General features: G+C 40.2%; 2 protein-coding genes across 2 annotated transcripts in view; one reads left to right on the top strand and one right to left on the bottom strand.

The window, feature by feature from the left end:
- Nucleotides 1-22,868, top strand: part of dscaml1 (Down syndrome cell adhesion molecule like 1) — a 123,091-nt gene extending 100,223 nt beyond the window's left edge. The window contains exons 21-35 of the mRNA XM_074679194.1: nt 509-648; nt 5,665-5,818; nt 8,220-8,337; nt 9,498-9,661; nt 9,896-9,994; nt 12,875-13,063; nt 14,493-14,621; nt 14,792-14,950; nt 15,088-15,243; nt 15,408-15,438; nt 15,592-15,710; nt 15,816-15,968; nt 16,174-16,368; nt 16,536-16,844; nt 17,180-22,868. Of these exons, the coding sequence (XP_074535295.1) occupies nt 509-648; nt 5,665-5,818; nt 8,220-8,337; nt 9,498-9,661; nt 9,896-9,994; nt 12,875-13,063; nt 14,493-14,621; nt 14,792-14,950; nt 15,088-15,243; nt 15,408-15,438; nt 15,592-15,710; nt 15,816-15,968; nt 16,174-16,368; nt 16,536-16,844; nt 17,180-17,754 (2,690 nt within the window). The 3' untranslated portion in view covers nt 17,755-22,868. The remainder of the gene's footprint in view (nt 1-508; nt 649-5,664; nt 5,819-8,219; nt 8,338-9,497; nt 9,662-9,895; nt 9,995-12,874; nt 13,064-14,492; nt 14,622-14,791; nt 14,951-15,087; nt 15,244-15,407; nt 15,439-15,591; nt 15,711-15,815; nt 15,969-16,173; nt 16,369-16,535; nt 16,845-17,179) is intronic.
- A 1,423-nt stretch (nt 22,869-24,291) lies between these two features.
- The window catches only part of LOC141797348 (uncharacterized), a 41,216-nt gene continuing 38,642 nt past the window's right edge, over nt 24,292-26,865 (bottom strand). The window contains exons 5-6 of the mRNA XM_074678653.1: nt 24,732-24,774; nt 24,292-24,508 (exon numbers count right to left, since the gene is read on the bottom strand). Of these exons, the coding sequence (XP_074534754.1) occupies nt 24,372-24,508; nt 24,732-24,774 (180 nt within the window). The 3' untranslated portion in view covers nt 24,292-24,371. The remainder of the gene's footprint in view (nt 24,509-24,731; nt 24,775-26,865) is intronic.

Here is a 26,865-nt window from a genome sequence, read left to right as displayed (position 1 = left end):
ATCAGGATACTTGGATACATCAGTTTTTTCTCCCAACCTTACTGGTTAGTGGGATGCAAAGGAAAAAGCGTATTTTCTTACTACAGTTACTCGTTCAAAGAGTGTCTGCTTCTAGCCCTGGTTGGGTACAAGTAATTGTACCCAACCAGGGCTAGAAGCATTCTCTACTGTGAGAATGGCTTTTTTGGCTTGGTGTGTATGCGACTTCTGGTACTTCTGGAGCCGGCCTCAAGCGGACACGCAAGAAACAGCAGATTTAAGCACTTTCCCATTGTCTCATATTTTTAGACCAGAGGTTGTGGCTTGCTCTAAATGTATAGGTAGTCTGTTTACCATAAAAATGATTGATAATGAAAACACAGCTGCAAACCAGAAATTCAATATTCTGTACATACACACACAAATACATGTATATGTGTTTGAGAATTTGTATTTTTAGAAGCTTAATGCAAAAATTCTATATAACTCACATGTTATACTTCCTGTCTTTCTCCCTTTCATGAATCAGACCCTGGACCCCCAGCTGGTATCAAAGCTGTGCCCTCCTCTGCCAGCAGTGTAGTGGTATCCTGGTTACCCCCTCACAAACCAAATGGAATCATCCGCAAATACACCATCTACTGCTCCAGCCCCGGGTCAGGCCAACCGGTGAGTGACTGGAGGGGTGCCGAGGTTTTTAGGGATGGAGAAGTAAATGAACCAGGAAAAAGGTTGGAAGAAGACCTTCCTTCATGGCCACTGATAGAGCAGACCTGATCCTCTTCTTTGTAGAATGAAGCATTTACACCGTGCTAAGATAAATGCAAACTTATCACATGACGATACTGTTCTGCATTTGTGTGTTTTGTGGTGCAAAGTCATGCGTGTGTAGTTTTGTGCTGCAGTTTCAGCAGGATGTGTGTGTGTGTGTTTTGTGTGTGAAATTAGCTTTCTTCTACCGCAGTGTGTGTGCGTGCAAACTCACCCTCTAGCCTCATTTGCATATCTGCGTCTCATCACGTTGCCAGGACAACCTCATCTGTTCATCAACGAGGGCAGAAAACAAGCCGGCAGCAAGCACTCACACAAAGACTCACGAATGCGCACACACACACGGGCACACACACACACACACACACACACACACGAATAAATCTATCTATCTATCTATCTATCTATCTATCTATCTATCTATCTATCTATCTATCTATCTATCTATCTATCTATCTATCTATCTATCTATCTATCTATCTATCTATCTATCTATTATTTATCTTAGTCTCTTCTCTCTTTCTCTGAAGCCCCCATGCAGAGTTCAGAATGATTACTATGTAAATGAGTGCGACTGGAGAGAAGGAAGGAGGGATGGGGGGGTCAGACACACCGTGCAGGGAGTACTTTTGTTCCTCTTTTCATTATCTCGCTCTATCATTCCCTGGATCACCGCTATCTCCACGCCGGAGGAATATTTTAATATCCGTTACAGGAACACACACTCTGTCACTCCTCCCTCGCTTTCACCCAACATCTACCCACCCACCCATTCATCCACCCATCTATCCATCCATCTGTCCGTCTGTACATGAATCTGCCTGCAGAGAAGAGTTAAGACAAATGTACACAGCAGAGGAAAAGAAGACATCGATATACATGAGAGTTAGAGGGGAAATGCAGAGAGGATGTTAAACAGAGGGGGGTAACTGGTGGATGGAAGGAGAAGTGAGGCCTGCAGATGACAGGCGAGAGCAGAGAGAGAGGGGGAAAATGGAGAGAGTGATGAAGAGTGATGGCAGGAGGCAGAAACGAAGGATGGTGCAGTGGTGTAAAGGATAGGTGGAGAGAAAAATACAGAATGCATGCAGACAAAAGGGATGGATGATGAACAGGGAACACAAGGAAGTAATAAAAAGCCCAGTGTATTCCTCCATGACGGCTTGCTCATAAATGTGAAAAACAACATGAATACTGGAATCTTTTGCCCAGAATAAACCATGTGTTGTGCAGACAACAACCCAGCAGGCGAGGACAGTGCTAAGCAACACTGCAGACTTTTCTCAGGTTTTTACATGTCTGCTGCTTTAACTGACTCCTAAAACGATTTGTTGGCACTATTCCAGGCTAGTACCTGAACGTAGACTCCAAGACTTTGCCACTGGTGTCCTCCTGAATAGAGCCACTTAGCCACTATGCAGCTTTAGAGTATTATTGAGAAGAGACATGCATTACCTGCCACCATATTAGGTACACCTTGCTGGTACCGAGTTGGACCCCCTTTATCCTTCAGAACTGCCTTAATTCTTTGTGGCATTGATTCAACAAAGGTGCATCCCAAAGGTGCTCTATTGGATTGAAATCTGGTGATTGTGGAGGCCATTTGAGTACAGGGAACTCATTGTCATGTTGAAGAAACCAGTCTGAGATGATTCCAGCTTTATGACATGGAGCGGTATCCTGCTGGAAGATGTGAACACTGTGGTCATAAAGGGATGGACATGGTGAGCAACAATATTCAGGTAGGCTGTGGACTTGAAACGATGCTCAAGTGGTACTTAGGCCGTGTTCCCACCAGGCAGTCCAGTTCAGTTCAGTTCAGTACGGTTTAGCGCGGTTTGGTACAGTTAAGCTTGATCCTGCTGGCATATCCACAGCAAAACTGTGCCCTCTCGTGGTAGGCGGTGTGTAAGCCAGATGCCGAAAGCCGCAGCTGTTGAACAATTGTGTTTTGCCGTTGGAGCGCGACACAGTTTACCCCACTAATAAATCCAACGAAGAAGAAAAACGCGACACAGTAAACAAAGAGCATAGAGTGAAGACATGCAGCATTTTGTCCTCTCTGTGATTGGCATGTAGCTCTTTGATACAAAGTGCAATCAAGCTTCGTTTCAGACAAGACTGTGTGCCGCCAGGAGAAATGCAGCCACTGTCAGGTAACTAACAGGTAAATAATGAGTCTTTTGACTAATCAATGGTCTGCAGTGTTGTTGCTCCACCTTCTGAGAGCGGATCGGTTCACTCTGGCACCCATACGAAAGGGTCCCAAAAAGTGGGACGGCTCGTCTAGGTTATTTGGGGATCTTGTCGTGATAAGTCAGCGGAAATGCTACAAAATGTGCACCGTACTGAGACGAACCAAACCGGTCTGCTTAGTGGAAACGTGGCTTTAGAGGACCAAAGTGTGCTAAGAAAATATCCCCATACCATTACAAAAGCAGCAGCCGGAACCATTGATACAAGGCAGGATGGATCCATGCTTCATGTGGTATATGCCAAATTCTGACCCTACCATCCGAATCTAAAATTGAGACTCATCAGACCAGGCCTCATTTTTCCAGGCTTCTATTGTCCAATTTTGTTGGGCTTGTGTGAATTGTAGCCTCAGTTTCCTGCTCTTAGCTGACAGAAGTAGCACCAGGTGTGGTTGCTGCTGTAGCCCATCTGCCTCAAGGTTGGATGTTATGTGTTCAGACATGGTGTTCAGGGTTAGGATTAGGGTTAGGTTTGGGGCAAGGCATTTCAGACCATTCTCTGTGTACCCTGGAGATGGATATGTTGAAAAATCCCAGTGTATCATCAGTTTCTGGAAGACTTGGACCAGCTCGTCTGACAACAACAACCATGCCACGTTCAAAATCACTAAAATCACGTTTCTTCCCCTTTCTGATGCCTAGTTTGAACTTCAAGCGGCTTGTCTTGGCCATGTCTACATGCATAAGTACATTGGGCTGCTGCCATGTGATTGGCTGATTAGAAATTTGTGTTTACGTGTAATTTAACACGTGGCAATAGTATTATTTGATAAGGTATATTGTAGATACATTTCTCCACACACATCTATAGAATGTATTATTAATTTGCTGTTTGTAGCCACTTTTTGATGAAGCAGCAAATCTCCTCAGAACACCAGACAAAACCTGGTCCCTATCAAAAAAAAGTAAAAGAGAAATACGTGCTAAGATTTTAGAAATGACAAACACTGATTACTGAAGTTTTACAAGGTTTGATTAACTCATAGCCTCTGCTGAGACGGTGTTGCTGTTTCCAGCTGACGCCACACACCCACTTATCTACAACCAGATACTTTTGAATGGGCTGATACATAACAGTATTGCCTGCCCTCTCACAGACAGTTAGGGCTGCATATGGCACATGTAAAACTGTATACACCTTTATTTCACTGATAGACGGATAGATCACTGCATTCTTGTCAGGGCGCATCAGTTTTATGAATACCTAGTATAAAGAGCATTTATAAAAAAAATGTGAAATACATTAGTGTAAACATTATGCATAAAAAAGTAGCTGACTTGCCTGGTGATAAACATTATTTGTATATTAAGTTATGTATATTATTTGGATATAAAGAAATAAAGTATGAAACTATTATTAAAATGTACAAGAGTAGATGAGAACACAGTCTCCACAATTTAAAGGATTCTAAAACGTGTGTAGGTATCGAAGATCCTAAGAAAGTAGATGCAATTAGAATGAATGATGGATTATGGTGAATAAAGAAGTTTTGATTTAGTATCCATACTAGGACAGCTCCGCCTGAAGTAACATAGTACGTGCCTGTCAGTCAGTACTGAGGGTGTGAAGGTTCTGCCATTTACAATGTATGCTTTACACGTGGTATGTTTTGTTATAAAGCTGAGTACAAGAACCCAGTTACAGCAACCCTGGTGTGTGTGTGTGTGTGTGTGTGTGTGTGTGTGTGTGTGTGTGTGTGTGTGTGTGTGTGTGTGTGTGTGTGTGTGTGTGTGTGTGTGTGTGTGTGTGTGTGTTTGTGTCTAAATGACAGTGATCCATATATGTCTAGACAACAAACACATGGCTGGGTTAAACACACTGCAATTACACATCCACCTCCAGGTCATGTATGCCCACAGTATGTATATGTCAGTCAGTGTGTTTGTGTATCAGTGTTTTGCCTCCTCTTCTTTTCTTTTCAATCCGTGTTTCCTTTTCCCTTTCCTCTCATCCATTCTTCTCCTTTGCTTGCCCTTACTCTTTTCTGCTTCCCTTTCCTCCCCCTCCTCTCCTCTTCTCTCTATCATTGCTGATGCCTGCAGTAGATAGGCCTCATTAGTGTATGACTGTTCATGATATCTCAGACTGACTCATTTATCTGTACCCCATTGTCTTGCTCTGTCTCATATCTCTGTTTGCCCTCCCCCAGGAGAACAGCGGAAGAAGAGGGTGGGCTTTCCTCCTCCCAATCCAACCCTCATGTCTGTCTCTCTGTCTCTACGAACACCCCCCTCACGTCTTCCTTTCCTGCAGCTCCATACTTTCTCTCTGCTTCTCTGGCATATCATAAAATAATATGCCCCAGAACCTTGGATCTTTTATCCCCCTCCTTTCTCTCTATTCCTGTAGCACTGACTGGAGGAAAGGAAACAGGCTGTGTTCACATTAGAATGATGTTCACTCAGTCCTTCACATTATGTCTGCTTCTTCAGTAAAGTGGCAAAATGATCATGTCTTTACCCCAGATTCTGCTTTGTGCTGCACAGCAAGTGACATGATTTATACATTTTTCAATCCCATGATTATATTGAAAATATCAGAGAAATTTCAATATATGTATTTTTTTGAATTTGTTTTATTTATTTATTATTTATTTTTTTGAGAGTAGTAAAATGCATTTATTCTTTTCTTTCCCCTTCCTTCCTCCTCTTTTTCTAGATGCCCAGTGAGTATGAAGCAAATCCCGAGCTGCTCTTCTACAGAATCACTCACCTCAACCACAGACAGCAGTACCTGATCTGGGCTGCAGCTGTTACCACAGCAGGCCGGGGAAACTACAGCGACAAGGTCACTGTGGAGCCAGCAGCAAAGGGTGAGTCCCTGAGGTTAAAAGGTTGGCCTCTGGTATAACTTTTGTTTGAAACTGAGGATTCCTTAGCATGTCCCACTGAAGCTCTAGTCCACTTAAAGTGTTCAAATATATATTACTTTACTTATTATATAACCACATACAACTATATAAGGTTATTTTACATATCACCTGTGACTTGTTCTCTAAATGATCTAAGTGTAGTTTTACCCCAAACACACACACACACATCAAACCCCAAACTGTTCAGTTTAGAAATGCCTACCACTGAAAAATGCCTCCTGCATCCTGTACAGCCTTCTCCCAGTTCTCTTTTTTAATATGCGTTTGATCTTTTGACAGCATTCATCAACGGCATGCTTTCTAAAGATATCTAAATAAGAGCATGAGTTATAAAATTATCGAACTTGATGTTCAGGTATCACAACAGGTGATGTTTAGAAATCTTTTTCATGAAATAATGCTCTGCATTGATCTCAAACAGGTCATCATTATGATAAATGATAAATCATCAGTTGCTGCCTTATGGACATTAGAAAAGGTCAAAGTAGCGCTATATTTGGACAGCCGAAAACATATTGACGGGGCTGGTCCGCTACATTTTAAGTCCATGAGAAATCATTAGACTGTGGGTCTCTGTAACAGATTTTTTTTTTCAGCGTTTAACAGTGATAATAGCAAAGTATGGAGCCTGTGTTGTGTTGAGAACAAAAAACAGACTTAAAGGTTTTCTGGGCTTGTTTCTCTGATAAAAACCAGGGGACTCAGACTAAAGAAGCTCCCAGCATCTTGCATCTAATTGTCTGAGCATACTGTGGGCAGTCAGGTTGCATTGGGGCAGCTGTAGGCACCTGGTTATGACAACAAGAAGAGATGTATGAAATCAAAAAGGATTATATGACTTGTCCTTGTAATTGTTAATCACGAGTTAAAGTGATAAAAAGTGCACACAATTAGAACTTGCAAAGAGACCAGGGACTTTAGGGTGTACTCGATGTGTTTCAAATGTTGGGAAGTCAGGTGAAAAAGTAAAAAGCTTGGCCACAACCTTTGTACAACTGTGTTAAACAGGTGAGGATTTTCAACATTCACTGACTTATTTGCATAATTTTTGCAACTTTACAGCACTAAAAAAGAAGACAAATATAGACTGACCTGTAAAACTCCTTTAGCACCTTGAAAAGTAACTTTATCATCAGTTTCTCACAGTGTTGTATTCTTTTCCTTTTTTAAAGGGCCCCTCAAACAACAGATTTTAACCTAGACAACTGATTGGACACGATAGATGATATTCTGCTTTTTCTTTCTGTTTTTAGTAGGCAGCATTGTGACGAAACTTCAGTGAGAGCAGTACCTCTTCAAGCCTCTTGTGGACACCATGAACTAAAAATATAATTTTCAAAGGATGTTTTGCTCTACATCCCAATGACACTGAATCATGTGAATCATCAGGCTCCTATTTTGTCACTGGCTTTGTATAACTCCCCCTTTGCATATGTTTTTAACCTCTCTTCCCCTTGTACGTGTGACTACCAGAGTAGTGAAAGTTATTGATTTCAGAGTTCAAAGAGGAACCAGATAAACTGGCCTGAATAAGTGGATGGCAAGAGGGAGGATAAAGGGGGAGACAGCGGATGGACAAAAGGAGAGAAAATGACACGACAGAGGCAGAGCTAACTAATATACAAGACAATGGAGAGGCAGGTGGTGTGTTTAAGAAAATGAAGAGGGCAGTTAAATCAATACGCTTTGGATTAACAGACAGGAAGAATAAAGGAGCAAGCAAATGAAGAGAGTGCATTTGCCATCATGTTATCCTTTTCTTTATCTGTGTGTGCGTGCACTTCTATAGATGGGTGCGTCAGCTGATCGGCAGCTGTAAAAGGCAGTGTCCTCCAGGCTTGCCCACTCAATACTTCATTCAACCTTAACATAAGTGCACTGGAGCAGTGGCATTAAGCCTGAGAAAGAAATACAGAGTGAGGGAGAAAGGGAGAGGGTGGGGAGAGGAAGAATGAGAAGGTTATGTGACTGAATAAAAGGAAATCTTTTCATTTCCTCCATGCTCATTCTTGTCCTGTCTTGTATTCTTATTCATATGCTACTCTCTGCTGGACAATGTCACACTTAACACTGATTTTTTGTTCACACAAAGTGTGAATCACAGTAATTACATAACACACTCTTAACCAGTAAATCCTGTTTATTGAATAAATCCCAAATGGAAAACAAATCAATTTGTACATTGCGTATCAGGCATCACATTTCTTTATCGATCGAACACATTTTCAGAGCTCCACGGTGTTTGTTTATTGGGTTTGAAAATTGTTTATTTGACAACGGCAAGATAAAGTGATTGTTAGATATTAATCAGGGCATTGCTTTTCTCTTCGTTTCCTTCTAGCTCCAGCTAAGATCCTGTCATTTGGGGGTACGGTGACCACTCCTTGGATGAAGGAGGTGCGGCTGCCCTGCAGCTCAGTGGGAGAACCTACACCTACAATAAAATGGACCAAAGACAGGTGAGGATCTGCCCCAAAAATGTTACAATGTACAACAAAAATGTACAACCCAAATATGGTGTGTTGTTGCCTCTTTGATTGTAGATAGAATGTTTTCATGTGTTGAGAAACTAGGTAAATTGTATATTTTTGATTCACCTTTGAAGACATACAGCTTACCTACTTCGATTGTTTGAAATCAGACATCAGTGAAGTTTTCAGCGAGCACTAGTGTAGATAAGCCGTGTCTGAGGCCACCACCTCTGTTGAAAGAAGGTTGCTTAAGTTTTACAGAGATAGCCTCCTTGACCATTCTTTCAGGAAGCACTGGTCTGTGTTGGTTGTTTTTCTGAACTATGGTGTTAAGGCTTCTGTCCTCTTCTATGTGCTTAAGAAGTTAAAGCTTTCCCTTGAATTTCTTCTGGGGTAAACTTGATGTTGCTATATACTGAGTTGAGGTCTGTTGTCAAAACTTCTACTTTATCAGATTGAATCTTTATTCCGACATCATTCACATATCTGAACCAGTGGCTGGGGGTATCTCCTGTAAAAAAGGAAAGGGCCATGCTCTATACCTCCTCCATGTAGAGACTGGTCACTTTGAGAGATACTGGTAGGAAAGCATGCTTTCATTCTGATGCATTCCCAAATCTCTAAACTTTTTTGAGAAACGCTGGGAGTTTATTATGTGATGGTTGTGTTCCTAGCCATAGGCACAACGATGGTAGCCATATGCTTGGAGATGTTAAACACGGCTGAGATGATACTGCTAACGACTGGTGGAGTCCCTTGTGGACTTTGAGTTGTCCATAGATTTAAGGAACCAATTCCCCAAGACACAGCCTATAGTATGATAGTTTGTCTTTAACCTTCTCCTTGCAGATAATCGATCACTTTTTTCTTGTAAGAGTTGTTTGATCCCAATCAAGGGTTTAGAAGAGGTATTCTCATTCAGGAGATTAGCATTGACGCATTATGCAATTGTTGGATAATCAACATGAAAATTGTCAATTTAGATGCCTATGCACACAGACCACACCTACTATCATTCATTTTTTTAGTTTATCCTTTACCCCTTTGAAACTGTATCAGTATCTATCTTAAGATCAGTTTGTCTTTCTTCACATTATAGAAGATTCTTACCATATCTGCCCGTGATTGTCTCTCCCACCCTCTGTTAGCGAGGACACAGCTATTCCAGTGTCTCTTGATGGACAACGTCTCATTTTGGCAAATGGGACCCTGGTGCTGCGCTCTGTCAAAGCTGAAGATTCTGGTTACTACACCTGCACAGCCACAAACACGCTGGGCTTTGACACTATCATTGTTAACCTTCTGGTACAAGGTAGGAAAACGACCACTTGCAAAAAAAATGTCATTTACCCCTAAAAACTGCTATTTTATTTCAGGGTTAGACTTCGGCTGCACTCTGTTGCTCTTTTTCATGTAAATACATGAAATACATTCATGATTCTGCATAACCAACAGCAGTATACAGACAAATATATTTATGACTTCCTTAAAGGAACAAGGGTGTTCTCCCTAAAATATTAAGCATGTTTTTGTGTTTCTTCTTCAGTCCCTCCAGATCAGCCTCGTCTAACTGTCTCCACCACCTCCACCTCCTCCATCACCTTGGCCTGGATACCTGGAGACAATGGAGGCAGTTCTATCAGGGGTAGGTGATCCTGTAGTGAATTTTGTACAGGATTACTTGATAATATGAAGTTTAGATATAAAGTAAATGTTTGAAAAACGTGAAATTCCCTTGACTCCTGAGTGTAGTTTACCATGTCTTTCTTTTATAAAAAGAATATTTTCATGGTAACTGGACCACTACTTGTATAGAGCTTTTCTAGTCTTTCTGACTGCTCAGGGCGCTTTACCCATCCACACCACATGTACACACTGATGGCAGAGACTGCTATTGTAGGGAACCATTGGTTTTATCTAACACATCTGACCAACAGTGGGAGCAAATTGGGGTTCAGTGTCTTGCTCAAGGACGCTTCAGTATGTGACTGCAGGATCTGTGGTCAAACCCTTGACCTTGCGGTTGTGAGATGTTGACTCTACCTCTGAGCCACAGCTGTCCCAGAGCTGTTTATTTCTCTACCATGAGCCGTCTCCAACGACGTCTCAGTAAATTTGGCGAAATGTCCAACTGGCCATGTAGCCAAGTATAACCATACCAGCCGAGGACCTTCCATCCATCCATGACCATCACCTCATACTGCAGCATGTTCATGCACAGCCCTGTGTTGCTGATACCATCCCTATTCTTGCATGACCACTCACTGGACATGCCACCCATTGAGCACGTTCAGGATGCTCTGGGTCATCGAATAACAAAGCGCGTTTCAGAGGAGTGGACCAACAATCCACAGAGCGCAATCAACAACAACCTGGTCAACCCTCTTCAGCCCCAATACAGTTAAACTGCACATTTTAAAGTGGCCTTTTATTGTGGCCAGCCTAAGGCACATCTGTGCAATACTCACGCTGTCTTATCAGCATCTTGATAAGTGTGAGGTGGATGGATTATCATGGCAAAAGAAAAGTGCTCACTGACACAGATTCAGACAAATTTGTGAACAATCTTAGAGAGAAATACCATATGCCTTTTGTGTAGATAAAAAAATATCTTTTAGTTAAGCGCATGAAAATGTGAGCAAAACAAAAGTATTTTGATTCTGTTTTTGTTCAGTGTATCTATTGTCCTACAATCATTAAGCCTTTCATTTCTTACCGTTGTCTAATGAGTTCTTCTCAAGCATACTCAGGTTTGAACGAACTGTGTACATACACAGGAGCTTTCTATTCCAGAAGTTAAAGTAGCATGGACCCAGTAGCCCATTTGCTCATTCACAGTCTTTTTTTTCTGTGGGGGATGGTCAAACCCTTTTTTTTAATATCTCTCAAAAGAACTCAGCCATCATCATAATATTTACTTCAGTGAGGAAGATAAAATGCTGTGAAATCACATCTTTGTGTAAATGGGATTTCACTTTTTGCATGGCTTTGAATGAGTACTGTCATAATCTTTTTGCCCTCCTTCACCCCTCCAAGAAACAATGTTAGGCATGTTGATGTTCTAATCAAATTTCAGCCAGATGATACCTCAGAAGTCCAGACCTGATTTCACTAATTAACTTATTTTCACTAATTTGTTTTCAAACAATGTTTAATTTTGAAATGATACTGGATGCTAACATTATTTAAGAAATCACTACGTCTGTAAACCAATCTGTTTTTGAGCTGTAAGTGATGGAAAGACCAACTGAAATGTGATGTGTGTGTGTGTGTGTGTGTGTGTGTGTGTGTGTGTGTGTGTGTGTGTGTGTGTGTGTGTGTGTGTGTGTGTGTGTGTGTGTGTGTGTGTGTGTGTGTGGGCCACAATTAATGCTTGACTTTACTGTACAGTATCTTAAATAGATGTCAGTCTGTAAAGCCATTTGCTAAAACTTCCCATCAAGCATTGATTTCTTATCACTACAGCAGCAAAACTCTGTACTCTTTATATTTAAAAAAATGAAGTGTTTTTTTTTATTAAATGCACAGCTGGGTATGTGAAGATGGAAAAAAAATAACAAAAAGAGATGACAGAATGAACAAATCCTGTAATCTTGTAATCCTGTTTTGAGAATTGATGTTATGTTCTAATCTGTCATGCTAGAGTCTGTTTTTCTGCTGTTCTCTTTCAAAAAAATTGTTACACTTTGCTTTCCTCCCCTGTTCTGTAAAAAACAGAGTCACTAAGAACTTGCAGTGTGTTTACACTGCAAAAACAGAAATCTTTCAAGTGTTTTTATCTTATTTTGAGTAAAAAATGTCTTTTTAGACTTAATATGAGCCACATTCAGCTGAACAGTTCAGAAAAATGTCTTGTTTCAAGTCATTTAAAGATGAAGTAAGGTCTGAATTGCTTGTGACGTAAAAACAAAAAAAATCTGCCAATGGAATTAAAGAAAATTTACTTGTATTAAGACATTTTTCTAGTTTAAAAAAACTTGATGAGCAAAAACACCTCAATACATTTCAGTTTTCTGCAGTGAACTACAGCAGAATGAGTACACGTTAACTCGTCTGAGGTTTTGGGCTCAATCGCGCCATCTGTTAGAGAGAGAGGGGACAAAAATATGTTACAGGGATATACATATATTAATAAAAAGACAGAAGGACAGACAGACAGAGATGAAGGGCTCGATTCAGAGTGTCTCAGCGCCGGAGGGAGTTGGCTTTAAAAGGCAGCTGAATATAAAAACAGCTCTACATTACAAATCCTCATTTGCATAGATGCTTAGTCAGCGCCACCCCAGTCTTGGGGTTTGTAGGTAACTAATGGGAGCTTACATTGAGAACAGCTAGACCAATCATGGATCAGCTGAGATCTGTGTGGGGAAGATACAGTATCACTCTGCCACCTAGTGGACAGTAGCGGTGCAACTAACCAAAGAAAGACAAATGCAACATGGGTTTTTAAAAGGTGGTCATTGAAAAATTTGATTGAAAAAAAATCGTATCATGATGTTCATGTCCTCTTTTTTTGTCACTGCAGGTTTTGTGCTGCAGTACTCTGTAGACAACACAGAGGAATGGAAAGATGTTTTCATCAGTTCTACCGAGCGCTCCTTCAAACTGGAAAACCTGCGATGTGGCACCTGGTATAAAGTCAAACTGGCAGCAAAGAACAGTGTTGGAGCTGGACGCATCAGTGAGATCATAGAGGCAAAGACCCATGGGCGAGGTAAAAGACTAGGGTGTAGGGCAGCAAAAATTGTAACTCTGACAGACACATTTCCTTTGCATCAAATAACCTGTGTTGTGTGCACTCTGTTGAAAAATAATGCATAGTTCATTTGTTACAGTTGTATCCTAAAACTTTCAAGAAATTATTTAAATAGGGGTTTTTCACATATAATTTATTCTTCGATTTAAGAAATCTACAGATAAATAACATTAAATTCTTAACAATTAATAAAAAATAACAGACAATGTAAATATTTTGAGGATACATATTTTGCGTAGCAAAGACTGTTGTCAAAAACATTCTTTTAGTTCCACCACTTACTGAGCAATTCAGTCGTTGGAACAAGTAAACGATCAATAAATCAATTACAATTGATTTATCGATCAATTCTGTTTTTAGGATTTGGATACCTACACATTAGTCTGTATTAAAGGGGCTGTGAGGAGTTTCTAAGTGATCTTGAAAAAGTCTCCCTTCTAGATATATGCCTGAATGAAATCTGCACTTTTAAATGAGATTATCAACGCCAATATAGGTTATTCCTAAATGCTACTTTGTAACTTACCGATTGGATCGAGCAGGACCAGATTGATTTACAGCACATCTATGGCTCTGTGACAACACCATGCCAGCTGATAAAGTTTAGAAATGAGAAGAAAGATCTGGGTTTTCCTCTACTGAAAAACGATTTGTGTGATTTTGAAGTAATGGTGGACACAGGAGCTTAACTGTCAGACAGAAAAAGGACAGGAGATAACTAAACTGGAGAGTGATTGAACTCAAGCTAAAGGCTAACACATGGGCTAAGTTTGTGATAATGTTCATCCAAACCCACTGTCAGCAGTTAATCTGCAGTGGTCTGTTCAAACTTGAGAGTCTATCAATAAAATGAAGAGTGAGGTTACGTTAGCTCTGCTTGGTAGATGACTGGCAGGACATAACCAGGATTCACTAACGTTACACAGACACGTCTCAGAGCATTGGGCTGCTAGCAGTGCTATATATAGCTGGCTACTAAACTATGGTACAACCTTACAGTGTTTGCTTGTTGTAACTTTACAAACGTTACGTAACTGTTGAGAAATACCTCACCTTAGCATGCTGTATTTAGTAAAAAGTTGTCTATATCGAAAAAAAATTGTTCCGATCCCTATTTGATTTTTTTTTTTTAAAAACACAGGCCTTGTTAAAAGTCACGAATTCACAACAGTGTGTGTGAGACTCTGGACCAGAAGGTGGCGCTGCAGTCCAATCAGAACAAATCCTCCTCACAGCATCTTTAAGCAAAATAATAAAATAAAATTTGCACTATCTGAATCACATACTTAAGGTCTGCTCATAAGGTGTGATGTTTAACAAGCACTTTCTAAATACTACCATAAATGTTTTGTTTTGTTTCATGTTGAGGATCTTTCTTCTTTTACAGAACCCCAGTTTAATAAGGATCAGCCCGTCTTCACCCACATTAACTCCAGCCATGCCCGCCTCAACCTTCAGGGCTGGGCCAGTGGAGGCTGTCCAATCAGTGCTGTCACACTGGAGTTCAGACCAAAGGGTGAGACAGTGTACTTCAACTTACAACGTGGTAACAGTAGAATAAATTGCCCAAAGGATAAAATTAGATGACTGACCCCAAAATCAGGTGTACAGTTATCACACAATCATTTAATCATAAACCAGAAAAGAAAGAAGCAGAGTGAGTATTGATGTGTTTACATGCTGCAGGTACGTGGGCCTGGCAGAACGTACGCACAAATGCAACCACAGATGTGTTCCTGGCTGAGCTGCGTGAAGCTACATGGTATGAGCTGAAGATGAAAGCCTGTAACAGCGCTGGCTGTGGCAACCAAAGCTCACAGTTTGCAACTTTGGACTTTGATGGCAGTGAGTTAAATGCCTTTTATTTTTACTAGGGATATACTATACTTTGTGGGGACTGCACTATATATGCTAGGAATCTGTTACACAAAATAGGGGGATTTAAGGCTGTATCTAATGTGGCTCTTCCTGGTTGTGTGCAGGCACAATTCCACCAATCAAATCCCCCCTGGAGAAGAACGATGATGTCAAAAAGCTGTTTTCTATTGGCTGTCCTGTGATCTTAGTGACACTGGGTGTTGCACTGCTCTTCATCATCCGCAAGAAACGAAAGGAAAAGAGGCTGAAGAGACTAAGAGGTAAGAGAAAAATCAGTAGAAGGGAAGAAAACAGTGTTTACAAAGATTCATGAAGCAGAGGCAGAGTTCTAAGATAAACTCTGACTTCATTTTAAAACTTGTTTCATTGCAAAAAATTATTTTTGTGTCAGAAACAAGCTTATTGTACTTCCTACTCCCTTTAGATGCCAAAAGCCTAGCAGAGATGCTGATCAGGTAAGAGTATTTTTTCTTTTTTAACTTTCTTTATCTTAGATCAGACAGGAAGATATATCACAAGCAGGCTGAAAATTATTTTACAATTCTTTGTTTTTCACTTACCTCTAAACTGTGAATACCTGTGTTTTCTTTTATCAAACTCTTTGTTAGTAAAAACAACCGCAGCTTTGACACCCCAGTGAAGGGACCTCCCCAGGGCCCACGGTTACACATTGACATCCCCAGAGTGCAGCTGCTAATTGAAGACAAAGAAGGCATCAAGCAGATTGGTGAGACGAAGAAAGAAAGAGACAGATAGTTGTCTCTGTTAGAGTGTTGGATCAAATGAAACAATGAAAATACTTTTTCTGAAATATTAGTTCTGGGTCTTCTAGGCGAGGACAAAGCAACAATCCCTGTGACGGACACAGAGTTCAACCAAACTGGCAACCCTCAGAGTTTCTGCACAGGAGTGTCAGTCCATCACCCTGCTCTCATCCAAAACACTGGCCCGTTGATCGACATGTCAGACATCAGACCAGGAACAAGTAAATACACTCTCTCCATTCTTGCAACCATTAATTATCCTAGACCTGTCGTATTTTTACCTTTTCTATTCGGCATTTGCATTACTTTTTTAAGATCTGTCTAAGGTCTATGGACCAGAATACCTCATTTTCATAATTGAACATTCATTTTCAAACCTTCAGATACTGTCTAATTTTTACCTTTTCTTCATCTTTTTAAAACCAGACCCTGTGTCAAGAAAAAGTGTGAAGTCAGCCCACAGCATCAGGAATCGATACTCCAGCCAGTGGACCCTAACCAAGTGCCAGGCCTCCACGCCAGCCCGCACTCTCACCTCAGACTGGCGCACAGTTGGCTCCCAGCATGGCATCACTGTCACAGAGAGTGACAGCTACAGTGCCAGCCTCTCACAGGACACAGGTTAGGGTGCACGGATGCTTGCAGCCCCATATAACGAGCACGTAAAAGATAGGGGTTGTTTTTTGGGGAAATGACAAAGAGTATTTGCAGTTGGCTTCACCACAAAGCTTTAAAAAACTTTAGAAACTGTGCAAAGTTTTGATGTCTGTCCTCTTTTTTTTCCATAGATAAGGGTCGAAACAGCATGGTGTCCACAGAGAGTGCCTCCTCCACCTATGAGGAGCTTGCAAGAGCATATGAGCATGCCAAGCTAGAGGAGCACCTGCAGCACGCCAAATTTGAGATTACTGAGTGCTTTATTTCTGACAGCTCATCTGACCAGATGACCACAGGTACCAACGACAACGCAGACAGCATGACGTCCATGAGCACACCGTCAGAGCCCGGTATCTGCCGATTCACTGCCTCGCCGCCCAAACCCCAGGACTACAACCGTGGCAAGAATGTAGCTGTGCCCATTCCACATCGCGCCAAGAGTGAGTGGTGTCTAATAATCATAACCTCTTTTTTCAAGATAATGGTCCTGAAAAGATCACACTGTATTATTATGTTGTTCACTATGTTTCAAAATCACCATTTTATTTTCACACACCACTCTAAGTGATCAATCTAAGAAATTGTTATTAACCAGCAAAGTCGAGATCCAGTTTTTACAAAGCAAATTTTCTTTTAACAAAGTGACAACTAACAGATTAACAGTATCAACACATTGTTTTAATCCTTATAGGAGAAGAGGTAGAAACTTTATTCCAACTTTATCAGCGGTGGTGTTGAGTCTATCAAGGCATTAATTCTTGCTTCTCCCCTCCAGGTGACTACTGTAACCTCCCTCTCTACATGAAGTCAGATCCTTTCTTCCGAAAGCAGTCAGAGCATCACGACCCTTGTCCAGTGGTCCCCCCACGTGAAGCCTCCATTCGTGGCCTTGCCCAGCGGGCATACCACACCCAGGGCCGTCATGTGACTATGGACTCTGCAAAGCAGCAGGCTCTAACCATGGGCCATTCTGGCTTGTCCAACCTCACCTCCTCCGGAGCCTCTACAGGAGCCACAGGAGGTAGTGGAGCAAGTGGGAGTGGAGGGGTGACTGCTAGCTCTAGCAGCTCCACACTTCCACAGAGGACTCTCACCATGCCTGGCTCCTCCTCCTCAGTGGCTCAGAGCGCAGCAGCAGCAGCAGCTGCTACGGCTGCAGCTGCAGGAGCTTCATCTTCCTCTGGTGGAGGGGCTTCAGGAGGGACTCCTGGAGGTGCCTCCTCATCTTCCTCCAAGATGGGAGGATCTAGAGACTCTCTCCTGGAGAGCAGCTCCTCGGGCTTAGGCAGACTGCAGAAGCAGAGGGATGGAGGTGCAGGGGCCTACTCCAAGTCATACACACTGGTGTAGCCTGCCGTCACTGCAGCTGGTCACTGTAACTCTTACCAGAATGCTGGCTGGTTGAGCCAGCGCTTGCCTGGAGCCTCTAAGGAAGGTGAGGTGAAGAACACATGCGTGCACAGCTGACCCGTCAGTGCCTGCTCTGTGCCAGGCTGCAGGGGGACACGACTGTATGAAAGGGTCAGAGTGGGTCTCCACAGCACAGGGGTTTGCCTTTCTTTCTGCCTGATTGCTTTTTATTATTACTGTCATCTTTCTTTAGCTCTTATTTCATCACCATGGAAATCCCTTGCCAAAACATATGATCTATCTGTTCACTTCATAACTTCATTTTGATAAGACTCAGTACTCATGCACAAAATGCTTTTTAAGTGCACTGTCTTGTTTTCTGGATCGAGACAGTTGTGTAGTGAACCAGGTGGCTTGCTTTTTCTTTGTAGTTTTTTTTAAGGATTTAGTTTTTTAAATATGGTACTTCTTTGGTCTCTGAAAGAAGGAGAGCTCATATCACAGCATTGTGCAATGGCAGGATGCTCCTACCGTATGCATAAACCAACAACCTTGGTATTACACTGGCTCTGTAATGGATTCATACGTTAGAAGGACTAAAGGGACGTCTCAATAACAGTCTTGAGTTGTGGGGAGTTGTCTTACACATGCAATGAATTTCAGAGCATAGAGTTTTTAATTGACTCTTATAATACACAGACTCAAAGCAGAGCAGTTGAAAAAAGTCAAGTATCTTAAAGCTGAAAAGATGAATCCAAACCTTTTTGTTTCATCTTTTTTGATGTGTTAATTTTGAATTTTTGGAAATATATTCTCATGTGCACTAAGAAAAAGTTAGAATGGATCCGAGTACAGAAACCTTCACAAGCCTGTGTGTGTGTGGGTGTATATGTGTAAATATATATATGTATACATGTGGCAGGCACACACCAACAGTGGACCTTTTTTTAAGAATCAATCTGTATGCTGACCTCTCGGGCAGATGTCTGTGTCAAAACTGACCCCAGCTCCCATCCCCCACTGCTCATTTTGTACCTGTAAAAAGGAATTTGGGGACAGTAATAACGGTTATGCTGATGATGTAACACTATGACTCTAATTTGGTCCAACATTTTAAGTTGTTTTATCCTTTGTTTGTTTGAAGGCATTTATCTGAGAATGAGAAATGCTGGAAATGAAATAGGTGACAAAGAAGATTTTTATTTTCTCTCCTCAGAACAAAGAAAGAAGAGATCTTTTGGGGATTCAACATGACTCAACAATGCTACTACTTTTCTCATTTTACCTGTATCCACTCTTCCTCTTTCTATCCTTTTCCATTGTCTTGTCTCCTCACTGAGTCCCCATCATATCCATACAGTGTCACTGTGACCTACTGCTAGCGTACTGGCTAGCTGAAACAACAGACAGACTGAGGCAAGAGGTCTTATATGCACAAACAGAAATGCTACATGACAACTTAAAGGTAGGGTCTGTAGGAACTTTTACTTGTCTGTAAACACAGCATTCATACTGGGCTCCTCCTCCTTGGCTCAGTGCCAGCGGCAGCACCAACCACAGCATCCAACTCAAGCTATGTGAATACACTCACTATCCCAGCAACCACCCGCAACATTGCGTTTCTACGTAGGAGAGGCTCCAGAGCCGTTCACCTGAATTGCCATGTTAGCACAAGCTAATCACTTGGTTATTTGACACATACCTGGTTAGCAGAAAGCAAACTTGCATCACTGTTCATCCTAAGCTGCTCTCCAAGTGTCTGAAGGCGAGTGAAAGTTGAGCCAAGCGTCACCCTCGTTTAGTAAAAAGCTTTATTTGTTTGATGTTTTGTTTCACTCTGGTAGTGTTTTTTTTTTCTCAGCTACATCCACTTCGTAGCCATTCGACTCAACACACAAAGTCACTCACCTACTGGATGTGCTGTGATTGGCTGATGTAACCATGCCAACTCTCCGCCCAGGAATGGCCCAAAACAACCAAAACATCAACATACAGGCAAAGGAGGGGGTTCGAGGCTGACACAGACAGTGACACGCCCGAATAAAGGCCCAGAAGTGACCATTGAGCAGGATTAGTCCTTGATTTTAATTTTTGAGAAAATTCTGCAGACTCCACCTTTAAATGAATTGCAAACATCCAGCAAAGTTCTTATGATATATACAAGTAAAATCATATACCTATGAGGTGGTGTTGGTTATATGAACAGACTTTATAAATAGAAGGCTCAAGTGTTGGGAGGATTTGGAGTAACTTCAGGAGTTGATAGTAAGGAGGGGGTTGACAGAGCAGAGAGAGGAAATTTGTCCTCAGAAAGAAGTGGTCTACAAAACTAAAAGTCCCTCAACCTTACTGGAATTAATTTTAGCTTTATGCATGGTACTGTATCTTTTAACTTAGAGCTTTCATTTTAATTCCCCTCATTTCTTCGCCCAAAGCGTAATCCCATAACAAAGATCGTTCCAAAAAAAAAAAAAGAGTTGCTCCAAATGTTTTGCAGTAGCAAAACCTAACATCAGGGCTCTCGCAATAGAAAATGGATAAGATATATGTTTGTTTTCAAAAGTATGTACATATATATTTCTATTCAAATATATAGCAAATATATGATTATTGAAAAAGCAGAGAAATATAGAAGCCGTTCTAATTGAGAATATATATAAAAGATCACAAGACAATCGCTCAGAGTAAAAACTGCTAGAAGGAAAAAAAAGGACAAAGAAGAGGAAGAAAAAAAGGGCGGCTTAAACGGGTAGCACAACCAAGAGATGGAAGATCTAAGAGAGAAAGAAAGTGGTGTTGTGAGAAAGAGAGATAGGGAGAAGGGTCAGACTGGAGTCTGGAGAGTGACTCCCCCTTCGCGGTTTCTGAAGATGTTCCAGCTGCAGCACCAGCAAGTAGCAGCTGAGAGGACAAGCACAGTAAAGTCAGAATATGGTGTGAGATTGTGTTGCTGGTTAGCTGTGGTCGATGATTCAGTGCAGAACGTGTGGTGTTGAAGAAGAAACAGTGAAACAAGGAAAGCTTCTACAGTCAGTGAGCCTATTGTAAAATGTTGTATTGTACCTTCCAAAGGTGTGTTCACAAACTCACTGCCATTACCTGACTATTACTAATGAAGAAAAACAGACCAACAAATACTTCTGTTTATCTGTGTCACAAGTCCTCTGAAAACCACAGGCTGAAAAACATGCCACATAGAGTTATATCTGTCCATAAGTCTTTCCTTTGATTTTAAAGTACACTGAAGGGGAACTGATTTGACTTTGCATTGTTAATGTTCATGATGCCTTTCATTTTGGACTTTCTGTTTCAAATTGTGCAAACACTTGTTTTCAGACTAAAACAAGTGTTTGGGGATTAGGGAACCCATGTGTGGCTTCCTCCACTTGTATGGATATCAGATGGAGTGATGAAATAAACTCGTCTAACCTGCTTTCCCTTACTCTTCACTGAAGTTGTCTCTGCTGTAAAACACTGATCTGCTGTCAGTTTGATCAAAGTATGTGGTATGTATAGAATCAGGTAAAATTTCATCTTGTGGGTTCTTTAAGAATATCTGAAAATATCAACTCAATGTATTGCTTTAAATAGTTTGACACTCTGGGATTTACTTATTTTTTTCTGCTTTTTCATAGTTGCCACGTTTACCAGATGCAAAACTTCAAGTGATCACATTTAAAAAAATGTGGTACTTACCCTTTAATGTGTTCAAAAAATGTTGCATCCTTCTTGGGATCATTTTTGAATCTCTGTTTATCCCTGAATTTCAGAAGCTGTGATTAATCACATTTTCAATCCCATATTTAAAATTCACCATCTGTGTCTCATAACAGTTTTGATGTCACCACTGTTGAGTAATCCTTTCTGGTGTCTTCATTTGGAACCAGAGAATGCAATGAAGTGTGGTCTATGATCTTTAATTTAACACTAACTAATTAGACGCACGATGCCATGCTTCTTTCTGTAAAATATGAACCCATGGTTTGAGTCCTGAGGACACCCCAAAGTTGTTCTCCTGTAGGTCTGTGGTGGTTCATACACTAGAGTAGTGCTCAGCAGTAGCAGCCCTTGTATTACAGCTGCTTATTGACGTTAACTGCACTCATATGTTCGACTCTTGGTAGTTGCTCATACTCAAAGTACTTCAATGATAATTTTGCCCAGCATAAAGTCTAGACCTCTGAACTCTGCAGTTTTTGGAGATAAACATACCATGTGTCACTATTTTAACTACAAAGCAGCTTCTTTTACTCTTAGAAATTTATGTGCAGCTTAAAAATTTAGTTAAAAGTGTGAATTCCTCCTTTAAATGAAACAGCATACTTTCAAACTGACTCAGTCTGTGTTCCTACGGACAACTTCACATGTGCTACTTCCCTAACCTTTTCCTAATCTGCTCAACCAATCAGAAGCCCCCTCCCAGTCCCCCCTCCCTCCCCAACTGCCCACTTATACAACATGATTTCTACTCCATAACAGAAGATTTGTGTACATAGGAAAGTGTTTTGTATAGATGAGTACTATTTTCGACATCTTCACTAGAAACCAGGGCACAATGTAAACTTTGAACTGAAGTTATTGTAACGAATTTGAAGAGGACTTAATGAAAAACTATAGAATTATACAGACACTGCTTTATCTTGATTTATAGACCAGTTCAAACATGACAGAGTGGACCATGCATTGTTAACAATACTGACTTCTTTTCTTACAGGGCAAATGGTTGTTTTGTCTCCTTTTGATTTATTTTTTGATTTTTTTTTCCTAGATTTTCTCCCTTGTTTATTTATTTTTTTTTAATTTGTAACAGGTTTTTTGATTTAGAATTTGCCTATTTTGATTTTTTGTTCACTTTATAGGGGAGGACAGCATCATTGCATGTTCTGAAAATTTACTGGTTATAAAAAAATGGAACCGGTGAAGTGAACAATATAAAAGGGGGATTAATGAAAACATTTTAAAAATGCAGAGGTTGTTCCTCAAACTTTTATGGGGAAACGCTGCTTCAATTGCAATTGCTTGTGTTTAACTCAACATTTTTTTTTCTATGAAAACAGACAAAAACAGAAAAAGAGTACTCAACACCTTGTGCAATAAAGCTATCTTTTTATGAACTGTGATCATTTAATTCTTTCTTTCATTGGCATGTAAAGAAAGGAGGAGCAGTCATGTTTGTCCTGTAGTGTGATCAAGGTAAGTAACAACTGTTTTCAAACATCACTGGGAACAGGGATTTTTTTCTTTAGACAGAAACTGGAATGGACCTGAATCAATAAGTGTGTGTGTGTTACTTTGAGTATTTTCAACAAGAGGATCATGACAAAATCAGGACTAAGGTAAATGCATTTATAGTAAAATTGAAATTATGAATAAGTCATTTGATTTTATATTTATTGAAATTAGGGACCTTTTTTTAACATTTCACAAGGTCTTGCTTTATTAGCTTTGGGCCATAATATATATATATATATATATATATATATATATATATATATATATATATATATATATATATATATATATATATATATATATATATATATATATATATGCTTCAGACATTTTTGTGAACATGAGATAATTCAAGAATATGTTGAAACCTCACTTTCTCAAACAACTGCTGAAAAATACTGATCTTGTGCATGATAGTTTTCCTTCTCTGATACCTTGGTATTTGACATAACAAAGAAAAATCTGTAAAATGTGTCACATGCAAATTCACCAAAATTCAAAACTCATCTCAATCTTTCTGACATTCGGTCCAGTTGCACTTTTTAACAGAAAAAAAAAGTTTGTATTAAAAAAGGAAACCATTAGATTTAAATTGTCCCATAAGACACTTTGAAAACAACACACACACTAAAAAATAAATTACAGTTTAAATATATGCAGACCGGCTCATTTATACGTTGTTGTTTTTTCTGGACCGTCTTCTTACTGCAGTAAGACACATCACAGTGTACTGTATGTTTCCAAATACAACTTTTTATTTATTTCATCACCATTCATTACACAATCTTTGGTGAACAAGAAAAAAAAAGGCAGGGTATGCGCTGTGACTGGCTGCTGATTGGTTTGCAAAAGTTTCATTTTTTAGAGGGTTTTTATATTTTGAAAGAAACACTGAAAAAAAAAAAACAAAGAAAAAAAACGATACAAACAAAAAGTCACTTTCTGCAAAAACCACTAGAGGGAGTTGTGTTGCAATAAAACAAATACTGGCTATTATTGGCATGTATTTAATTTGTTTAGAGATATATATACATTTCAGGAGATCCACAATGTTGACCAGTAATAAAACATTTTTCTTATTTACATGATCAAAACACTGGTCATCAGTATATTACTCACAGTCACACTCACATTCACACACTAATATATTCACATTATATTCAGACACATTCTGAATAAGGTATTACATATAATGAATTAAATGTTGACTATTGCTGTGTGTCACAGTTTATACTGTGTCACGCAGCCAGCGGCTCTACTTATTCAAAACATAGCTGGGATGTATGTGTGCGTCATTACAGAAGTTTTTCATTTTTGGTGAATCCACACCTCACACCTACTTGTGGCACCATCACCATCACCACACCACACCACACTCTGCTCTTTTACTTTCCATTCTTTTGTTTCTTCTGTTGAAACTTCCTGAAGTGAGTCTGGATGGTGGCAGCCGCCTTCTCCACCTCCACAGGGCTGAGTGGGGGAACAGGGGGCACTGGGCATGTACCATTGCTGGCATTGGAGTCTGAGCCGGATGGGACACAGGGTAAGAGAGACAAAGGTAAAACCTATAAGACATGGTGTGTAGCACTGATAGAGTTCAAAAGTATGGCGCGCTTATAAATGTTTTTCTCAGATCAAGGTTTTATATCAGTTTACAGTAAAACCTCCAAACTTTTAGCTTAACAACAAAAGTAACTACAGCTGGGAAATTGGAGACATGAACATCAGCTCAGTGAAGTACTCACTCTTTCGATATACACCTATGCTGTTCCTCCTGAGGCCATCAAACTGTAAAAGAAACAAAAAAGAAAAACACTGATGCAGTCTTAAATAAAGGAATATGAAGCCAAGTGATGGTGCCACCTTATTGGAAATGCTGACTTCAGCTAATGCCCCAGTACTCTTGATCAAAGGCAATAAAGTGGAGATCGTTGGAGTGGATCAATTTGCCTGTTTGTTCGAGATATGCCCCTATTCACAAATCTTAGCTTACAACCAAAAGGGATAAGCTTGGTTGATAAAAAAAAAAAGTCCTTTCACAAATAAGGAAAAGAAGTCCAGAGTAGGACTGTGCTTGTTAATAAACTGATAAAAAGTCACCACTGTTCATCAGGCATGAGTTGTTTTGGCTGTAGAGCAGCTGCCCTGGACTGACTTGAGTTCCACTATGCCACATTGCACTACTACCCAGATATAAACAGGTACTGATGACAGATTGCTGCTTGTAGAACATGACTTTTTTTTTTTTAATCTAGAAAATGGAGATAAAGTTGATTGTAGTCTGATTATGGTTGAACTGTAATTTCACCACTCGACTAACTGGAGCTGAAACTGAAGAAATATTTAGGCTTCTGGATATTATTCTGCAAAGAGGACTGAAGTCTGGTGGGGCTGTCTATTTGAGACATTTTACGTAGGGTTGTTTGAGTTTTTTTTTTCTTTTTGTCACTTACACAATCACTTCAGGGGGCACTTTAGGTAAACCAGAAGATAGATATTACAAAAGGGGGACAGATGAAGTAGTGATTTGGGCAATGGGTAGAGCATACAGATTTTACTGCTTATAGTCTTCACGGTTCACACATATATCGAAAGAAAGTTGTCTGTACCCGAGTATTTCCTTTGGATCAATGAATGAATAACCTCAGGTTACACACTGGACTTTTTGAGAAGCGCATCAAAAAACGTATAATCTCTTACCAAGATAGTGACTAAGAAACACTGGCTTTACTAATGTTTGCAATGGTGCAAACTATTTTAACACTAAGTACTTACACACTGTGATCGTGTGGTTAGCTGTTTTCAGTAAGTTTTGCTTACTGTTAGTTTTCTGTTCATCAGGATTTAGACATCAACTCAAACATTTAGCAAAAAACTCATTTCAGAGCCTCCCTAACATACAGACCAAACTTATTTATTTCATCAAGCAGTAAAATTGTTTATTTCTGCTTTGAAGAGCGGCTCTTATGAAGCTTCTTTAGCTTTTTGATCCAGCCCTGGTAGAAACTTGAAGTACTGCATGTTTTTGCTTCAGCCTTTGCTTCATTTTCACCACAGGAAGTTGTCGCTCTGGTAGGGGACACCTCTGCTGACGCAAATGGAGAAATCTGATTTTACGTGGTGCGCAAGATGCACGATATGATATGTTGGAGGAATGCTCAAAATCAATGTCACATCTTATCTAGACCTTGACTGAAAAATTGTTCACATTCCACTGTAAGAATGCAAAGGGATTGTCACACAAGCTTTTTCTGCGACTTGCTTTTACATAATGTTAAATATAATGCACATGTGTGACTGCACCTGAGTGAATATGTGTCCTTTTCTACCTGCAGTCAGAGGAATGACCTCTGGGGTTAAATCCCCTTGATTGGGATTAGTGCTTGAACACAGCAGCGCCAGAAAAGCAACAGGCTGCAAGACTGGACCACGTTAGCCTGCTTACCAGTCTGCTTGGCTGCTGGCATGTGTTCAATCCAACACACAGGCTCCATGACCTTGTTAATAAGGTCAATTATCTCCTCAGTGATGTGACAGAAATGTGTTTCTTCTCTGCTCTTGTTGTGAACCTCCTGCGGTTTCTCTGATGTGTTCTTGCTTTTTCATTTCAGCACTCTGTTTTTCTCTTACTGCTCATCTGTACAAAAGGTATAGGTTAAAAGTGACTGTCAAAACAGTAACTTTCAGTTTGGCAAAAACTTCTGAGATGAATAACCCATGCTCATGTATGTCTATAGTATATAAAAACTGGCGAATGTTTTAGTCCAGTACTCCTCCATGAAGGCCTGACGATACTGTGACAATATTGATTTCTATTAAAGCCTTTTTACTCAATTTATGGTATTTATCAAAGTCTGATTCAAACCTGGACTTTGTTTT

The sequence above is a fragment of the Halichoeres trimaculatus genome, unplaced genomic scaffold, assembly GCF_033239565.1.
Source record: "Halichoeres trimaculatus isolate MK-OKI-2021-1 unplaced genomic scaffold, fHalTri1.1 fHalTri1_scaffold_9, whole genome shotgun sequence".
Classification (NCBI taxonomy): Eukaryota; Metazoa; Chordata; class Actinopteri; order Labriformes; family Labridae; genus Halichoeres; species Halichoeres trimaculatus.
Note: the sequence above shows the minus strand (reverse complement) of the source record. Positions and strands in the feature narration are given on the sequence as shown.